Source organism: Abrus precatorius, unplaced genomic scaffold, assembly GCF_003935025.1.
Source record: "Abrus precatorius isolate BTA unplaced genomic scaffold, Abrus_2018 Scaffold8, whole genome shotgun sequence".
Taxonomy (NCBI): domain Eukaryota; kingdom Viridiplantae; phylum Streptophyta; class Magnoliopsida; order Fabales; family Fabaceae; genus Abrus; species Abrus precatorius.
Genome location: NW_020874428.1, coordinates 33,219,716 through 33,237,754, shown reverse-complemented (window position 1 = coordinate 33,237,754; position 18,039 = coordinate 33,219,716). Strand labels below are relative to the sequence as shown.

The window sequence follows — 18,039 nt, the reverse complement described above, 5'->3', positions numbered from 1 at the left end:
ATAAACTATAGTCAGTGCCAGAATAGAGAAACAGGTAGTTCTAGCTCTGAACTCTGGCTTTGGCACGATGCCATTATTAATTAGGACCAAACTTACTTACTTTCTCTCTCACACTGATTTTACAAAATTGTTGACTGGAACAAGCACATGGGAGATGCAATTAAAAAATTGTAGCATAGCAGACAAATTAAATTCGAACCGTCCTCTCATACAGGTATTTGTTATAGCACAAAATCCCCATCATGAAATAATATAATATTAAACCATCATTGAGAGATCATAATCTTGTCATCGGCTATCATTGCGGTGAGCATTGTCTGTAAATCACAGACACAAAATGAACCGAGAAACTACGTCCTGTTGCCGTTTGGTCAGTCACTTAGTCTTAAGATTCCAAGGCTAAGGAAACATTAATTCTTGTGCTAAACTAAACAATATCCACTCAGTCAAATGGGATGTTTCTCTTTGTACTTGAACAAACCTACATTAATCATAACTAGGTTCTATGTATGTGCAGACTAATGTTAATTAAACTCACAACAAAATAAAATTATGAGGGCTTGTCTGGTAAACATGTTACACAACTGCACTAATCTCTGCAAGCTCGGTTGTTTAAATCAACACACTATATACCATGATTGTTATAGAAAACCTCTGTTATTGCGGTGTTATAGCCATCAAAGTGTACTCAAGATAAATTTATAACAAGTTATTGCATATCTTTTGAAACAGCGAGTTCAAGAGTGAAGATATTATACAAAGTGTGTTTCATAAAATATTTAAAAATTTATAGTTGATTTGTTTAATTTATAAGTTTATTGTATTAAAATAGAAGCGCTTTGATAAAAGAATGTATATTTTCACTTGGTTGAGGTAGTGTTTGTCCTTTTTTTACCCTCAATATTCGGATAAAAATTTTCATTTACCCACTCATATAATATTACAATATTAATTTTAAAAAATAAATTATTTGATTTTTAAACAAAAGTTGATAAGAGTTCAGAAATAATAAAAAACCTAAATATAATTATCTAAAAAGCTATTTCTTTTTGCAAAATAAAAATTAATATACAAATTATATAAACATGTCCTTTTATATTATTTTATATTTACTAGCTAATTTTATAAAAACATATCTATTTCAATAAATTCATTTAATAACTTTTTAACATTTAGTTAAAATTAATTTTTAAACTTTCAACTAATTTATCAATTATTTTTGTAATATATAGTCTAAATAAGAATTTTGCGTGTAATAATTTTGTGGCAACTTTTTTTTGTGCATTTGTATTGTAATTAATTTCACATTTAAATTCTTCAAAGTGAACATGTTCAACTATTAAATGTTGCTTTGATCAGAGTTTAGGTAGATCAGTTCTAAGATTTTAAAATGTTTACTATTGATGTTTTATCGTTATATATGTTTGCTAAGCTAGCTGAGTGTAAATATGAAAGACCTAAACATGGGTTTGTGACAGGACGGGTTTGCTATTAATGTCCTTTGAGAAAGGATTAGGGATTTAGATTGGATTACCAATTAAACTAATTTATTTTTCTTTATTTCTTTTTGGTCCAAAGTGAACTATTTTCTAAGTATCTTTATTTTTCAGGTATCTGGATTATCATGCTAAGAATTTTCTTCGTGACTTACATAAAGGCTCAGTTGCGTGCGACAACCATACCTTTTGGTCTATGATGTTCAGTTATCTTCTTTGTGTTTGGGTTTTGGCCCATTTGTTTTATTAAAAAGTAATCTCTAAAAACTCAACTATATACGACCAAAAATAAAAACACATGACTATATACTTGACGGAGTAAAACAGAAATATAACCTCCTCTAAAATTTTAAATTTTTAGGTTAATTAAAGGATTTCTGACTTTGGTACACTGAGGCATTATATGACCACCCCCAAAAAAGGGGGGAAAACTCACAGGTCTAAATGTCTAATCACAAGATGCAAAATGAACATAAATTTTCTCATAGATTATTAAAAAAAAAAAAAAAGGACATGTGATTAGCCAAAGGAAAACAATTATCGACAAGTTGCCAAGCCAAATAAGAAAATCATGGGATCCAAACTTCTATTTCACCATTAGATTTTTTCACTTTGAGGAAAAAAATCATTCCAGTGCCAAATCATATTTTTTACCAAAAGCGGGTTAGTTCAAATTTAACTACTATTTCTAACCTTCGGTTTGTTCATTGTAATTTCTTTACAGAGCAAAGAGGACACTATCCTCCAAAGAAAGGCTTTCACTTTCTGGTGGGCATGGTGTCAACACCACTGCTTGGGCGTTAAACAGACATCGAAAGCATTGGTATCTTACGTATTTTGGCTTTAACGAGGAGAATCAGTTGGAGATTGCTACAATCACAAAAAATTAATATAAAAAATACCTCCAATAAACTTGTTGTTCTCCATATATTAATTTTTCAGATTTCAAAACATTATAGTTTATACATGAGATATACATCATTGGATTTCAACGTATATAAGTAAATTTAAATATCTCATCTTATTCCATGTAAGACTTTTTTTACTCGTACATGTTATTTTATCATTTGTTTGTATATGCATTAAGGTATTATCAACTAATGATGAAGTTTAACAGTGCTTTTTGAGACAACAAGATCAACATCACTGGAGTGAGTATAACCTTTATCAATTGTCTTTATAAAGCACTTTTTTATTTCCTGTTTTATTATGTAAATACTGATTGTTGTTTTTATACACTGTTCCGAAACAAAATTAAAGCAGCACTTCTTAAACAACACTTTTTGGTTCAATTCTTTTGAAAAAATAAAACTTTCAGGCCCAACTTGGTAATGATTATAGATTTGTAGTGGGAAAGAGCCAGAGACATGGAAAAACTGCAAAGCCTAGTGAGAACATTGATGAGATGGAAGCAAAGTCTTTTGTCTCGCGTTTAGATATGGAATATATGCGAAAGGCAGACTCAGATAAGAGGTTGTTGACAAGCATGTTTGTGTTTTTTTCTGGGTTCTATAAACTAAATACATAAGTTAATGAGATGATGATGTCTTCTCTCCTTTTACATTTTTTATGTATCTTTTCCTACCAACACGTGGATAATGACCTCTACTGTGCTCACTGGAAATTGCTCCTCTCTTTTTTTTTTTGTCATAGTGATAACGTTTCTTTTTTCGTACACATAACAGCTTTAGACTTTACTTATGGTTTATAGCTGTGACTTCTTATGAAATGATCGATCATTAAAGCTACAAATTGAAAATGTCTAATCACTTGCAAGTTGCTACTCCTCATGACGCTACGTAATTTCTTTTTCATGCTTCATTTTATTGCTTTGCTTCTTTTTTAGGCCTCCAAGTACTGCTAATTTTTCAACCTAAATATGGGATTGAAGGGTGGAATTAATATATATGAACATCAAGCGACGGGGCTAATTTAAAGTCAAAGGTTAATTATGTGGACAGTTGAAAACATATTCATATATGATTTCAAATATTTGCTATTGGGATCATCTTGTTTTTCCTTCAGGCAAAAGCTCTCATGAAGTCCTTTTTAAAAAATTGACATTGTAAAGTATAAAAATAAAGTATCCCCTCGAATTGGTTTCACGATATATGGATTCGTGAATTGCTTGATGATTGATTTATGAGTTTCATTCCAACTACATATATCGTGAATTGCTTAATGATTGATTTATGAATTTCATTACAACTATACGCAGTTCTTTGTTGCGATATGTCATATGAACATTTCCCAGCAACCCACGAAAATCGTGGAAACCTTAATTTCAGCTGCAGATGTGTACTGTTTGTTGTACATAGTTTATGTGGTGCAGTCCAAATTTTTAATTAAAAACTAAAGTATAAAGTAAACGAGCTTATTATTCTCTTATAATCATATATGTAGAAAATCATATCGTTTAGATCTTTTTAATAGATTTCTTTTAACAAAAATTGAAGTCTGTTAGTTTGGATCCTCAATTTATAATTCCTAATAGGGAAGAGTTACATATAAATAAGTAATTTACGAAAACGCTGAATTAACAAAAGCATTTCAATCTTTTCCGAATAAGTGCTAGTCCCTTTTTATTTTTTATTTTTTTTAATATTTATCAGCTACATTGTTGGCTGAGAAAGAGCCGCATCGTGTCATATGCACGTTTTATTTGCTCTTCTCTTATTTTATAGAAATATTCAAAATTTAAAATTTTAAAATAAATTCAAAATATGACCAATTAATATTATAATAATTTTAAATTTTAATTTAATTAAAATAAAAAATGTCTTTAATTCAACACTATATCAAGCTTTCAAATTTAAATAAAATAAAAAACAAACCACCAGGGACACCGTTGTCATCATTTTATGTTATTTGAAAAAATATAAATAAAAGATTAAATTTAATGTTCTATGTAAATAAAATTCACATGACTTAATAAAAATAAACAATAACTCCAAAACATTATGTTAAAAAATAAGAACTCAAATGTATAATTAAAAATAAATATAAATTTAACTTTTGAAGTGTGCCCTAAAGCAAAATGGGATCTCTTTAATGACTTTTAAGCTATCCTTTTAATTGTTTTTATAATAATCTTTTTAAATATTTTATAAAACAAGGATTAAATAAAGAAGTATATATATATATATGTGTGTGTGTGTGTGTGTGTGTGTGACATCACTGTCAAATTTAATTTAAACAAATTAAATATTTATAAATATAAAATTTATATTTTTTGTTTGTGTATATCATACATTAAATTGTAAGTGATGAAATTTAATATCTAAAAAATTATGAAACACAATAAAATTAATAATACTTACTCCTTAAGTAAGTGTATGTTTGAAATGATCTTAATTTTGTTTCAACATGAATCCAATTAGCATAATAAGAAACATTTTTATTTTTTTTTGCATTATTAACGTGTGTTTCAGAGTTCTTCATGTATTTTAAATATATTTAAAAATTATAAACATAAACCCCACAATAATATTGTTAATTTTAATATTTATAATGAGTTTAAACATCAAACATCAAAAGTACTAATTTTTATTAAAAAAATATTTATTACAAGAAACATAAAAGTACAGTAAAAGATTTATTTTTTTAATAATTTTTTAAAATATTTAAATTCAATCTTAGAAATTAAATTTAACAAAAATGTAAATTTAATACATAAAATATAATTAATAGTATTAAAATGAATATAAATTATTAATAATTTAAATATGAATTCTAACATAGGAGATTCACGGCCACTGTGCCGCACTGTAGGCTATGGTACATATGAAGACATATATTTCGCATAATTCCATTAATGTCACTAACGACAATATGTATACACAAAACCTAGCCCCCATGTTTGCAATAAGGGTACAAATCATATTCCTCAACTGTGCAAACATGCGTGATTCTGTAGAAGGAACAGGATCCAACTGTTTTTGTAGAGAAACGACAAAGACATGTAACTTTTCTTTTTGTTTATCCTGAATATATAATCCATGAATTATAATGAATTTAATAAAAGATTCAATGCTATGCGATACTCAATGTTATGAAAAATAGATTAAACTGGATGGTCAGGCTAATTGAAATGATAATCAACTAAAGCAGAAAATCGACTAAGAACTTGCTAAAGTTGATTAAACTCAACTGGTCTTTTATTAAAAAAATATATATTTTGTTTTTTATTTTATATTTTAAATTATGTTTTAAATAAATAGAGAAACATATAATATATCTAAATATAAATTGCTATTATTCAATTATTCATAATATTTTTAATCTTATAAAACATGAAAAATGATTCTTTTATATATGAATTTATATAATTTATTTATTTAATATATTATATAATATAACTATATTTTTTTGTTATTACCAATTTAAATTTCTAATTCTACCACTGTTGAACCAATGAACTAAAAACTAATGTCTTTACTACTTTAATGTTGATCTAATTTAAAAACATCAAAACTATGTAAATTTAAAATTTTGTCAACTTAGAAGAACAGTTACAAATGATATTAAATATTTATTAGGTATTTTTATTTTTTGTCTAAGGTAGGGAGTTATGATCTATTTTTAAATTCAAAGAGTTTAAGGTTAATTTTTACTCATGATGTATAACTTTTGCTGGCCCTAAAAATTTTGCATGTGATAAAATTCTAATCCAAAACTTTTTGCTCAATAAATTGATTCTGTATGTGCGAATGTAATAGAACCTTGCACATATGCATGCTTCGTCTGGAGGATTAGATACCAGTAAATTAACATCCTTGGAAAGTTCCACCGTGCAAGGATGATTTCGACTTTGACAAGGTGATCATAACACCTAGTTAACGAAAGAATTTGTTAATCTAAAGCCACGTTTTCTCATTTTACAGTCTAACAAGCCATCTCAGTCTTATCTCTTAATTTTCTCACAATCCCTCTTAATGCGTTAATTCCCTTGCTATCTAAGACTTGAAACTCGTGCACACTATCAGAGATTGGACTCAACTAAAACAACACTATCAGGGACTCAATTCAAACTACACCACCTCCTCGACACTAAAATGTTTCGCTTTTATGCAAAGCTATTTCAACAAAAAAAAAATAATGTGACAGTACTCAACTACATCCACTAACTTTTTCATGTCAAACGTATCTCTTTTAAATGTCCAATATGAGAGCCATTCATTTATCTTCATTGGTCCTAGTGTTTGATATTTTGAACAGGCTTTATTTTTGGACTTATATGGGAGACTCGTTATAAGGAGAGGAAGAAGTAGAAAGGAGTGTGGAAAAGTCGTGGACCATGCATGTATGTCTGTTTGTGCTAAGATATAGCTAGCTATTAGAGTAGGTGAGGTGGACTTGGTAAAAGTTGTGGATAGAATTAGAGAGAGATAAGGACAAACATATGATGAAATTGTTGAGACCCATTTGCGGGTTGAAGATGGAAATAGGGCTTGTAACTGATAAAAGGTGGCAGACATATGAGTGAAGCACTGAAGCTAGTTGACCACAATAGACAGAGTCATCTCGTTGGATATTGGAAGATGAGGTGTTACCACTTAACACTTACCACTCTCTCGTCCTCTCTTCTTCTAGTGGTAGTGGCTATCGGAAATTTTTGGCAAATTGCAAGCTATAGTATTCGGGTTTATGGGCGGGTCCAGTATGCAAGAGTACGAAACCCAATTGCAATATATAGATATAGGGCTTATAAATACAATTTAGGGTTTAGGGTGAATAAGATACATATTTCCTTAATTCATTGAACTGTGTTGTGTAATGTAAGATATGACCCTGGGTCCCTTTTACTTTTATTATTATATAATTTTCTAAAGAAAAATTAGACCAGTAGTGATTTGAACACTTAATTATAGAAGATTTTAAAGTTATAATTATTTTTCTAAGAATGAAACTGTATAAATAATGAAAATAAAAATAGTTGGTATACAATTTTATTATCAACACATGGTTGCACTTGAATAAAATAAAAATGTATCAAGTTACGAAATATATAAATTTTACATTGATAATAAAGATTAACACGTTTAGAGTACATTTCTATGCGAAAATTTTATTTAGTAAACAAAGTATTTGTATTCGACAACTAGGAGATCTATAAAATTTACATTGATACGAAATATTAAAACGTGAAAGTCACGTATAATACTTCACATAGTCATGAGATCTTTGAGTTATTCAACCATCTATATATGATTAAATTTATTTCATTGCTATATAAGATTAACAATACGTGAATGCACATGCGTATACACGTATATAACTTTCTTCAAAGTACGATAATATTTGTATGAAATTTCCTTTGATAAACATGCGACTTTTTTTTTCCGTTTTGCAACACGTATTTTTTGAGCTTTTATATGGAATTAGATTAATTTTGTTTTTTATTTAATTATTCAATCAAAGAGATTTTACATTACATTAATTAATATTTTTAAGAAAAAAAGGTTTTAACTGTTTATGTTTTATTTTAATTTAATTTTAAAATTATTTTATACTTTTTTGAATTTATAAATATACGTATAGCGCATAATATTCTTGCTAATAAATATTAAAGATTAATTTGTCGTTTACTCCTTATCGTCATGTTTAATCACAGCCGCTTTCTCATTTCAGCAATTGTTAACATTTAGAGGCTGTATATAAAATAAGTTAACATTTAACAATTATTTTTATATAATTCAAAATTAAATGCACTAAAATTTCTAATTATGACCTATGAGTGGCATAGCATATGCCATTAGTCTATCAGACAGTGAGAACAGGTTTAGAGAAGAAAATTGAAACGCGTAAATGTTTTAATTTCTGATAATGACTTCTTATTAATGCATTTATTCAGAGATATCACATATCACCATCACTATAATTTATTTTCCTTGAAAAAAATTGGCATGTGAATCGGCTTAAACCTGATTCATTGCAGTCTGCGATAAATAGACCATAGGTTCGCATTTAAAAATGAACCCTTTTTTTTTTTCCAAAATTGCACATGTAGTTATTAGGAGCATATTTGTTTCCAATTTTTAAAAAGAGTTTTAAAAAAAAAACTAAAAATACATATATTAATAATCTCTAACAAGATACCAGCCATTATGAAATTTAGAATTTTTTTAGGAAAAAGAAAACAAAAACAGAAACAGATGTTCCATTCAACCGAGCGTGTAAGTTAATTGATGATGAAGCTGTTTGAATTTAATTTATGACTTTAAATTTAAGTTCAAGAAATGCAATAATATGAAAATTTTAAAAATTGAAGTTACAAATATGTTAATGTAAAATTTAAATAATATATACGAAGAAAATCAAATGTTTACAATGTGTAAGATAATTTATAGTAAAAGAAACTAATAAATTTGAACCTTATATTTTAGAACCAGGCAAGTAATGATGAATAAAATTAATTAAATAGGAAATTTGTGAGAATGTCAATATATATACTCGAAAAAAATTATCCTTTTCTGAGAGAGAGAAAAAATATTATCTAACTAGTATAGCAGACATATTTATTATTTAGTTATATCACAAGTAATACCTAATTTCATTAGAATCATCCTCAAAACAAGTAAAAATTGTTTTTTAAAGAACTGATAAGTACTCACATCACATATAACTAATATGTACTGATTGATACGTGATACGTACTATATATGGATATGTTTGACAAACTAAAACCAATATTAATGTTGAAATTAAGAAGAAAAAATATATGAAATAAAAGAGTGAAAAATGATGTAAATTATCATTGATTATTTTGTATGCAAGATATACATGAAAAAGGGAAACAAAAGAGCAACAACGCTTAAGAATTAGGAAAATGAATCTTAGAAAATCATTTAAAATATTATTTTTGGTCAATGATTTAAAATATTTTATGCATAATCAATGCTCGAAGCCAAAGCCCACAAGCAAGAAACAAGAAGATCTGAGATCACAGCTACACAGAAGAAAGCAAAGCACAACATGATGAGCTCATAAGTGCTCTTATTGTTTTTGGTGAAGAGCTCATTGGTTAAAAGGTTAATTGGGCCCTTTGGGGGAACCCCAGCTTCATTAAACACACCATATCAAGCGAGGCAAGTTTACACCTTGATCCATGGGATTTTGCGTACCAACAATACCTCTCCACCAAATGCAAGAACTTGGACATTGGGCTAAGAAAATTAAACAGATTATAATACTGATGGTAGATATACCCAAGAAAAAAGTACTGATATGAGCGCGTTTTCTTAACAAAAAAATAATGACAGGTTTTTAACTTGTAGTTAAGGATATATAACAAAAATATCAACTTATAATTTTGGGACATTAATTAAAAAACTAATATATTTTTTAAGAAAATGCAATAATAATTTCATTTTTATAGCTTTTAATATATCTTAATATGTTATTTAATTAAAAATTACAATTTTATAACTAGTTAATAAAATTTTAAAAATAAATAAATATTATATATAAATTTTATTACGCAACCTTAAACACATTAAAACAATCATTTTTAAACATCCCTCTCTAATTTTTCTTCTTTCTTTAAAATAAAAACACTCCAAAATTCCAAACCAGCAAAAGTGCATCTTCAAAATATAGTTTTACAAGATCTTTAACCTCCCTCCTCTGCTTCTCCAAACCCCCTGCACTCTGTCCACCCTGCCCCTTGATGGCAGGCGTTGACCTGGGGACTGGAGAGGATAATGCGTATGTTGCAGTGGTTGAACCATCCTTGACTCTTTTTCCTTTCTATTTTCATGCTTCAATTCACAATTTAATAGCATTCCATTTCTCTTTCACGATGGTAAGATAAATTAATAAATTTATGGTCTTGAACCACCACAATACTCATGATTTCGACAATTTCCACATCAAATGTGGCAAAATTACTCTCTTACATTAATTCCATTTTGTCTTAATACCATATAAAATAAAATAAAAAGAAGCAAATAAGCAATTTTGTCTAATTGTTGTTGCGAAATCAACTTTGTTAACAGGAGTAATAACATTTTAATAAATATAATTAACAAATGTTGCTAAAAACCTTAAATATAGTAGTGACAGTTAAACAGGGTAGTGTTATTTTCTCCACAGTGACTTTTTGTTTTTAAAATATAGTTTTGATGTGTTCATACTGCGCAATTCAGAGTCCGGTCTCCAACATATGTGCGGGATTGCGTACCACAACATACAATTAACACTAAACAGTAACAGGAACACATAATACAACAACTTGCATGCTGTATTATGATGAAACATGAAAATAGGAACAAAAACCAAAACAGGAGGCGACTAAGGTGCGCTAAGTAAAACAACCACAACTTTCTTATATACATGCACATGCAGATCACGGGTGGTTGTGTCTTTGTCTTCTTCACACGGATCTAACTGGCCATCACCAAACTTTGGGAAAGTCTTGCAGTTAGTTCCTTCCGCAGAATTTTGCCGGACGCTGCTTTAGGAATTGAGTCGGTGAAGAAAACTCTGTTGATTCTCTTGTAAAATACCACCTGCCACACCCCCAATTCAACTCATCATATATTATTACTTATATAAATACTAACAAATTTATCTTATTATTATTTTTATTTTGTCTATTAAACGAACCTTTAAATTGATACTTAATTTACATGCTCTTTAATTTATTTTCTCTTCTATTAACAAGAGGGGTACATGCAAATTTTCTCACTCTCTTTTGGAGAATAAATAAAAAGATAACAGGGAAGGACAAAACTCGAGCTGGTACTAACGAATAAATGCATGTGGAACGATACAGTCAATGGATGTTATCATTGAAGTCCAACGACGCCAAGTGCTTCACCAACTCAACCGTTCTTTTTTATTTAATAGATAAGTGCTTAAAAAAGTTTGCTTTGCTTAGTGGACTTAGGTGTGAAAAAGTCTTAAATAAGTGAAATATATTGAATGTACCTAAACGGCTAAACCAATAGCTCTCACTTTGTAATAAAAGAATATGTCATGTTAATTCATGTGTTAAAAATGTTAGTTAAAAATTTAACGAATAAATATTATTATTATTATTATTATTATTATAAATTGTGTTTAAAATGTATAAAAACCATGATAGAAAAGTATTTATTAATTTTTTATTTTAAACAATATTTTAAAAATATCTTTTAACTTCGCACGTTTCCTGTAAATTAGATTTGAGAATATCTTACGAGCCCGCAAGCTTAAATTAAGTACACATTTGATTTCCTCTATTTTGAAATTAATATATTTCATCTGCTTTATGAAAAACATTTTTCTATTCAGGCATGCCTTCAATTTGTCGGCAATTTTTTACATGATTGCAAACCATAACATGTGGAGTGTCGTATGTGACGGTGATCATAATCATAACAAGTGGAGATGAAAAAAGTGTATATTATATTTAGACCAAAGAAATGGCTAATACACTAAAAAAATCGTATCACTTGTTTAGATTTTAGCATTCCACTTATATTCATCCAGTGAATTAATTTATCAAGTTAGGATGGAATATCTAATAAAAGAATATAGAAAAAAAAATAAAAATGCCTGTAAAGTAAGAAAAGATTGAAAGAAAATATTATTTCAAAATAAAGTAAGGCCTAAAAAATAAAATATAGCATTACTATATGTGTAAACAAACATTTTATATATTTCATTTAGTTTTTTCTTTCGTTGTGAATAGTTAGTAAGTATACATGCATTGGTGGGACTGTCTTTATAGCAAAGCAAAAACTATATATTAAAGTTTATAAAAATATTAAATTGATCCTTAAAAGTCCTAGCTTAATTAAGTATTTAATTTTTACAAAAACTTACAAAACTTCACTTCAATTCTAATAAAAAAAAGTTTATTAGAATATAATTCTTTTTTTTTTGTTTTTTTAATTCTTCTAACTGTCATAATTCATTGAAATAACATTAGTTATCAACTTTTAATTCAAAGAGTTAGCTAAAACAACTAAAAATTAAAGTACAAAAGAAAAAAATAGAGATAACTTTTAATTAAGCATAATAATATTTCGTTACTATTATTTTGGTTCAGAGAACTACCTGTTGTGAAATGTATTGCTTTATTTCATCCTCGGTGATCGTAGAACCATTTGATCTTACTACAAATGCAACTGGAACTTCACCGGCAACTTCATCCTTCAAGCTGAAACCAATGGCGATATTAATATTAGTTAATTTTAGACATTATTGATAACTATAAATATATAAACAAGAGGAAAATTACTGAAATAAAAAAATTCATATTTAGAAAACAAAAAAGTCAGGAAAAAAAAAAGTTGAAGATTGGACTCTGAAAAATATTGGGCAACCAACTTACGGTACAACAGCAGCATCAGAAATGCTTGGGTGGGCAATCAACAAAGCTTCGAGCTCAGCAGGAGCTACTTGGTATCCTTTGTATTTGATTAGTTCCTTTAACCGATCAACAATGAAGAGTTCATCATCATCGTCGATGAAACCAATATCACCTGTGTGTAGCCATCCTTCTTTGTCTATAGTTCTCGCTGTAGCCTCTGGGTCATTTAGATATCCTGACCAATCACAAATCCAACGTAGCATCTTTAGGGAAAATAATGTAAAATGTGTTCATACTAAGAAAGAATATTGTTTTTCCTTTTTTTTGGTAACATATCACATTGACAAGACTTAGGGTAATTAGGATTACATTAAATTTAGGATTTTAAACTTATACATATATTTTTATTTTTGACTGATTAAATTATGGCCCAAATGAAAATTCTATTCACAGGTGTGAAGGATAATTAGTGCCATACGTCTCATATATCATAATAGTGACTACTTGGACCCGGCAATGAGGTCACTCAGAGAAAAACAAGAAAATGAGGTAGGTGAGGATGTGGACTTTCCATCAAGGGATGGATGAACGACCAGAGATTTAAAAGCAATGTTGGTATGACGATGACGTTCAATTTCAACTTACCCCTGCAAGTTTCCTCGCCAATCATCTGGTTGAGGAAACTTCTGTATTTCAACACTTTCAAGCTACCATACACGAGGACCATGCAAAATGTACACTTATTTTAAACTATCTATGATATTTTGATAGACCATGGATTTGACCATAATGATCCAGAATGATCGAGCTGAAATTAAGTTAACCTGATTTGAATATTTGTAAATTATTTTTAAAGAATTATAGCTATATTTTATAATTAAAAGTATCCTTCATTATCATAAATATACAAAAATGAATTACGTTATATGAAAAATCACTTAAAAAAGGGAAAGCAAGCAGATCCTTATATCTTAAAGTAGGTCTAACAAATAATTAGTTGAAAATTGTAAAATTAAAAAATATTAAAATTTTAAGCTGGAAAATTATTGGAAAATATCAAGTTAATTCATTTATGATATATCCTAAGCATAATAATTAACCTTATTGAAGTCCATCATTGTCAATGGTTTGGTGGGTAGGGTCTAAAGTCGCTTTACGTTTTTGACAGCAGAACTTCTGTGGACTACACACATTTTAATTGGCATGCGAAATCCGGCTGTGGTAGTACACACATTATTGTCCCCACATCGTCAAAAGCAAAGGATTTATAATAACAACTGAATCGCCCTCCCAATAGCTTTCGCTCCAACTCCACCAAACACAACCACCCCACATAGACTTGTGCAAACAATAAAAAGAATAAAAAAATTGTCTCTCAATTTTATTTATAAAAAAATTAAAAATTTGAAGCAAGTATGTTAATTTAAAAATATAGAATTTCAAATAATTTTTAAAATTATAAATATAAATCTAAATACATAATTTATTTTAAAAATAATACAATTGAGAGTTAAAATTCAATTGACATTATTATATTTAAAATACTAATATAATATTTTCATAATTAAAATTATATATAAAATCAATTATGTATATCAAAATTTAAAATTTATTTATATTTTAAAGACATGTTTCATGTTAAAAATAAAATAATATGTCAAAGTGCGTATTTATTTTTTATTTATATAAAATTTTATAAAGTTAATTTATATAATTAAAACAATTCTAACTAATAATTAAATTGACTCGTATTTTATAAAAAATATATATTAAATTATACAAATGTTTAGGTTTAATAGCTGATATAGGCAAATGTTTGACACTGAAATTATAAGGCATTAATAATCACGACATTTCTTACGAACAGTGGGCTTGCTCTTGTTTACGTTTAGGGTCGTCCAAATATGAAAATGACACTTTGTTTTTATATTTAATATATATATATATATATATATATATATATATATATATACTGTATTAATTTTTAAAAGTTAAAATATCAAAGTTCTAAAAAGTATTAATCAATTCTAACCTTTTTTTTATATCTCGGCTTATTCTGATATCTTATTTACAGTTTTTTTCATGTTTCTTTTTTTTCTCTTTCTCTTCTATCTTTTTTTCCTTTGTATTTATCTCACACAATATCAATGCCTTTTTAGTTTACACATAATAATACTCAGCAAAGACAACATCTTGGCCCTGCAATGAAAGTACTATCTCAGCTAATTAATATAACTAATGTTTTCGTATGTTTATACGAGTGAAGATCCTCTGAATACAAGAAAGGTCAAATCACATAAAATTATACTGTTTATAACTTATACCCTTGTACGTTTGGTTTAATTATCGTTGATAATTATTATTGCTTCAAACATTTCCTGCATAAATTCCTGAATATCCCGTGTCTTATTTATTTCCCTTTCAAAGTCTAATATCAAGCCGTATTAACAAGAAGGCAAACAAAACATAAGAAAAAAAATGGTGATAATAGAAATCTATCATGCTAAAGATTATGAATAACTACTTAACGAGGGACCACCATGACAATATTGTTTTGTGATGAGTGCATATAATGGATATGAATGCATATAAGAATACCTTTCATAACCTTTGTCCCTCTTATGCAAATTTCGCCGGCTTTGTTTCTTGGAAGGGAAGCACCCGTTTCTGTATCCACGATTTTCATCTCCGCGTTTCTTACAACAGTTCCACACGCACCTGATTTTATCTTAAACGGCTCTTTTGCAAATGCCAAGCTAATGGCAAGTGGTCCTGCTTCTGTCATCCCATATCCCTGTGCATCAAAAATTTATGTTATCTTATTTTCTTTTCTTTGTTTTTTAGTTCAAAAGAATAAGAATAATTATTTTGTTTCTCGTATCTATGTGGCCTCGTTCAAACGAGATAATAATAATAATAATAATAATAATAATAATAATAATAATAATACTTAGTTCCTATGCTTTTTGCCTGTTAAAGTTTAAAATCCAAAAGTTAAAATTACTCATGCAATTTCAGAAAGATATAATTTGTGTGATATACGCGGGTGGCGGGTTTAAACTTTTTCTTTTCATTTATTTAAAAGTATAATTAACTTTTTTCGATATATGAAGTTTAAGAGTAACGGAATAAGGAACGATGCATCAGTGTAAAGCGGATAAATAGTAGTTTTACGAGTAACTTATATTCATGTCACCTAACTCTACGAACATGAGTTCAAACTTCAAACTTAATCTTATTTCTTCAATACTCTTTAAAGAGTTTATAGCCTAATAAATAAGAGGATTCATTATTTAATTTATTTTAAAGAAAAATAAATTTAAAATATTATTTTTAGTCTTTAAGAATAATTATAAATAATTAAAAGTGATGAATATTGTTAAAAAAATCAGAATACAAAAGTGTAATAAATATTAAAAAATATTTTGTTATTTAAAAATGAATATGAAATACAAACTTGGTCGAGTCTGAAATGATGCTTGTTACGGAAAAACTACTAAAATTTCGTATCAAAGCGAACACTAATTTAAAGAATATATACTAACAACTAAAGTTCCATAATAATGACACTTTGCATAAAGAATAACGTGTCATATCAAAATGTAAACGTGATGGTGTTTATATTATTCTAATTCCTTTCTAAATGTTAATTTATTCTCTTGCCTAAAAGATTTGCATGTATTTAAATGTTATCCATAAATCAACATTTAAATGTCCACGGTTTTTTTATACAAACATTATTTTTATGAAAAGAAATTGAAGTGTTTCGTCATTATTAGCATAAACAAGGGCGTGAAGAATCTGCATGTCACAAATTTTATTTGTTTGTAATTAGCTCTTTTTAAATTAGAATATGCATACAATAAAAAAACTCATTTTTCTTATGATTTCATATTAATTTTTTTAATATATTATTAATTATACGTTCAATTATTATCATTTTTACCTCAATTTAATTGCCTTAAATCAATCACGCGTGAACTTTTAAAAAAGTAAATCTCAAATTCTCCATTTAATGATTGATTATTTTCTTTTTTTAAAGAATAGACGGAAACCTGTCCAAGTGTGGCGTGTGGCAATCTAGCCTTGACAGCGTCTTGAAGCTCAACGCCCATGGGTGCCGCACCAGTGACGACGGCGCGAATAGACGACAGGTCGTATCGAAACGCTTCTCCATTCTTAACCAACTCCAAAACGATAGGCGGCACCAACGACGCAACCGTAACCCTATGCTTCTCAATCAGCTTCAACAGCGTAGTAATCTCAAACTTCTGCACAATCAGAACCGCAGCACCAGCACGAATCCCACACAGCAAAATCGAATTCAGCGCATAGATATGAAACATAGGCAACACACACAGTAACACATCTTCCCTATGCGTATACTGGTGCGGGTTCTCACCATCCACCAACTGCGCCACCGTCGTTACCAAGTTTCTATGCGTCAACATCACTCCTTTGGGTAACCCAGACGTGCCAGAAGAAAACGGAAGCGCAACGACGTCGTCTGGGTTTATCTTAACGGCAGGGGCTTCCGTTTCGTTAGCGTTAGTTAACGTCGAGAAATGCATAACGTCGTCTTCTTCCGTCGAATCAATGCACATCACCGTAACGTCGTTGTTCTCCGCGAAACTCTTTACTTTTTCCACGTACGCGGCCTGCGTTATGATGAGTTTGGATTTCGTCGCCGTTATCTGTTTGGCAAGCTCTGCCGGCGTGTAAGAGGGGTTGGCGGTGGTGATGACGGCGCCGCGGTGGGAGGCGCCGAGGAAGGCCAGGGGGAACTGGATACAGTTGCGGAGGAGGATCATGATGACGTCACCCTGACGGATGCCGATGTTATTGAGGCCGGCGGCGATTCGCCGGGCGGTGAGGTCGACGTCGGCATAGGTGAGGGTTTCGCCGGTATCGGCGTTGATGAGGCATGGGCGGTTTTGGAATTGGGAGAGGTTTTGGAAGCAGTAAGAGTGTAGAGGGAGGTGTGTGGGGATGGGTATGTCGGGGAGTTTGGAGCGGAAGATTAACTCTTCTGAAAGAGGTGCCATTTTTGAGAGAAGAATAAAATTTTGGAGTTTGCTTGAAGATGGTGGCTCTACGTACGCAGTTATATAGGTGTATCAGCTGCTTTAGGTTGCATCAGAAGTTGTTGAGACAGCGACAAGTACATAGACACGTTTGAGTGAGGAGCAGAGTGTTCTCCTTCAAAGGAAATAAAATTGAATGGAGTGTTTTGCATGCCCACCA

General features: G+C 29.4%; 1 protein-coding gene across 2 annotated transcripts; it reads right to left on the bottom strand.

Annotated features, from left to right (window-relative positions):
• Positions 1-9,942: 9,942 nt before the first annotated feature.
• On the bottom strand, positions 9,943-18,039 carry LOC113874400 (4-coumarate--CoA ligase 2-like). Of its 2 annotated transcripts, none has more exons than XM_027512619.1 (5): positions 16,851-18,039; positions 15,394-15,589; positions 12,817-13,030; positions 12,540-12,642; positions 9,943-11,005 (listed from the first exon to the last, which is right to left on the bottom strand). In XM_027512619.1, exons 1-5 carry the CDS (start codon positions 17,838-17,840, stop codon positions 10,880-10,882), a joined length of 1,629 nt encoding a protein of 542 aa, XP_027368420.1. In that variant the 5' UTR covers positions 17,841-18,039; the 3' UTR covers positions 9,943-10,879. The 2 variants fall into 2 exon arrangements, with proteins under 2 accessions (XP_027368420.1, XP_027368423.1); XM_027512622.1 differs by having other exon boundaries at positions 10,711-11,002; positions 12,530-12,642; positions 16,851-18,027.

Coding starts and splice junctions, on each gene's coding strand:
- LOC113874400 (XM_027512619.1), bottom strand. CDS start 17,840: ATGGCACCTCTTTCAGAAGAGTTAATCTTCCGCTCCAAACTCCCCGAC. Junction 13,031..15,393: donor AGGGACAAAGGTTATGAAAG/GTATTCTTATAT, acceptor GTGATTGGTCAG/GATATCTAAATGACCCAGAG. Junction 11,006..12,539: donor AGCAATACATTTCACAACAG/GTAGTTCTCTGA, acceptor GGGGTGTGGCAG/GTGGTATTTTACAAGAGAAT.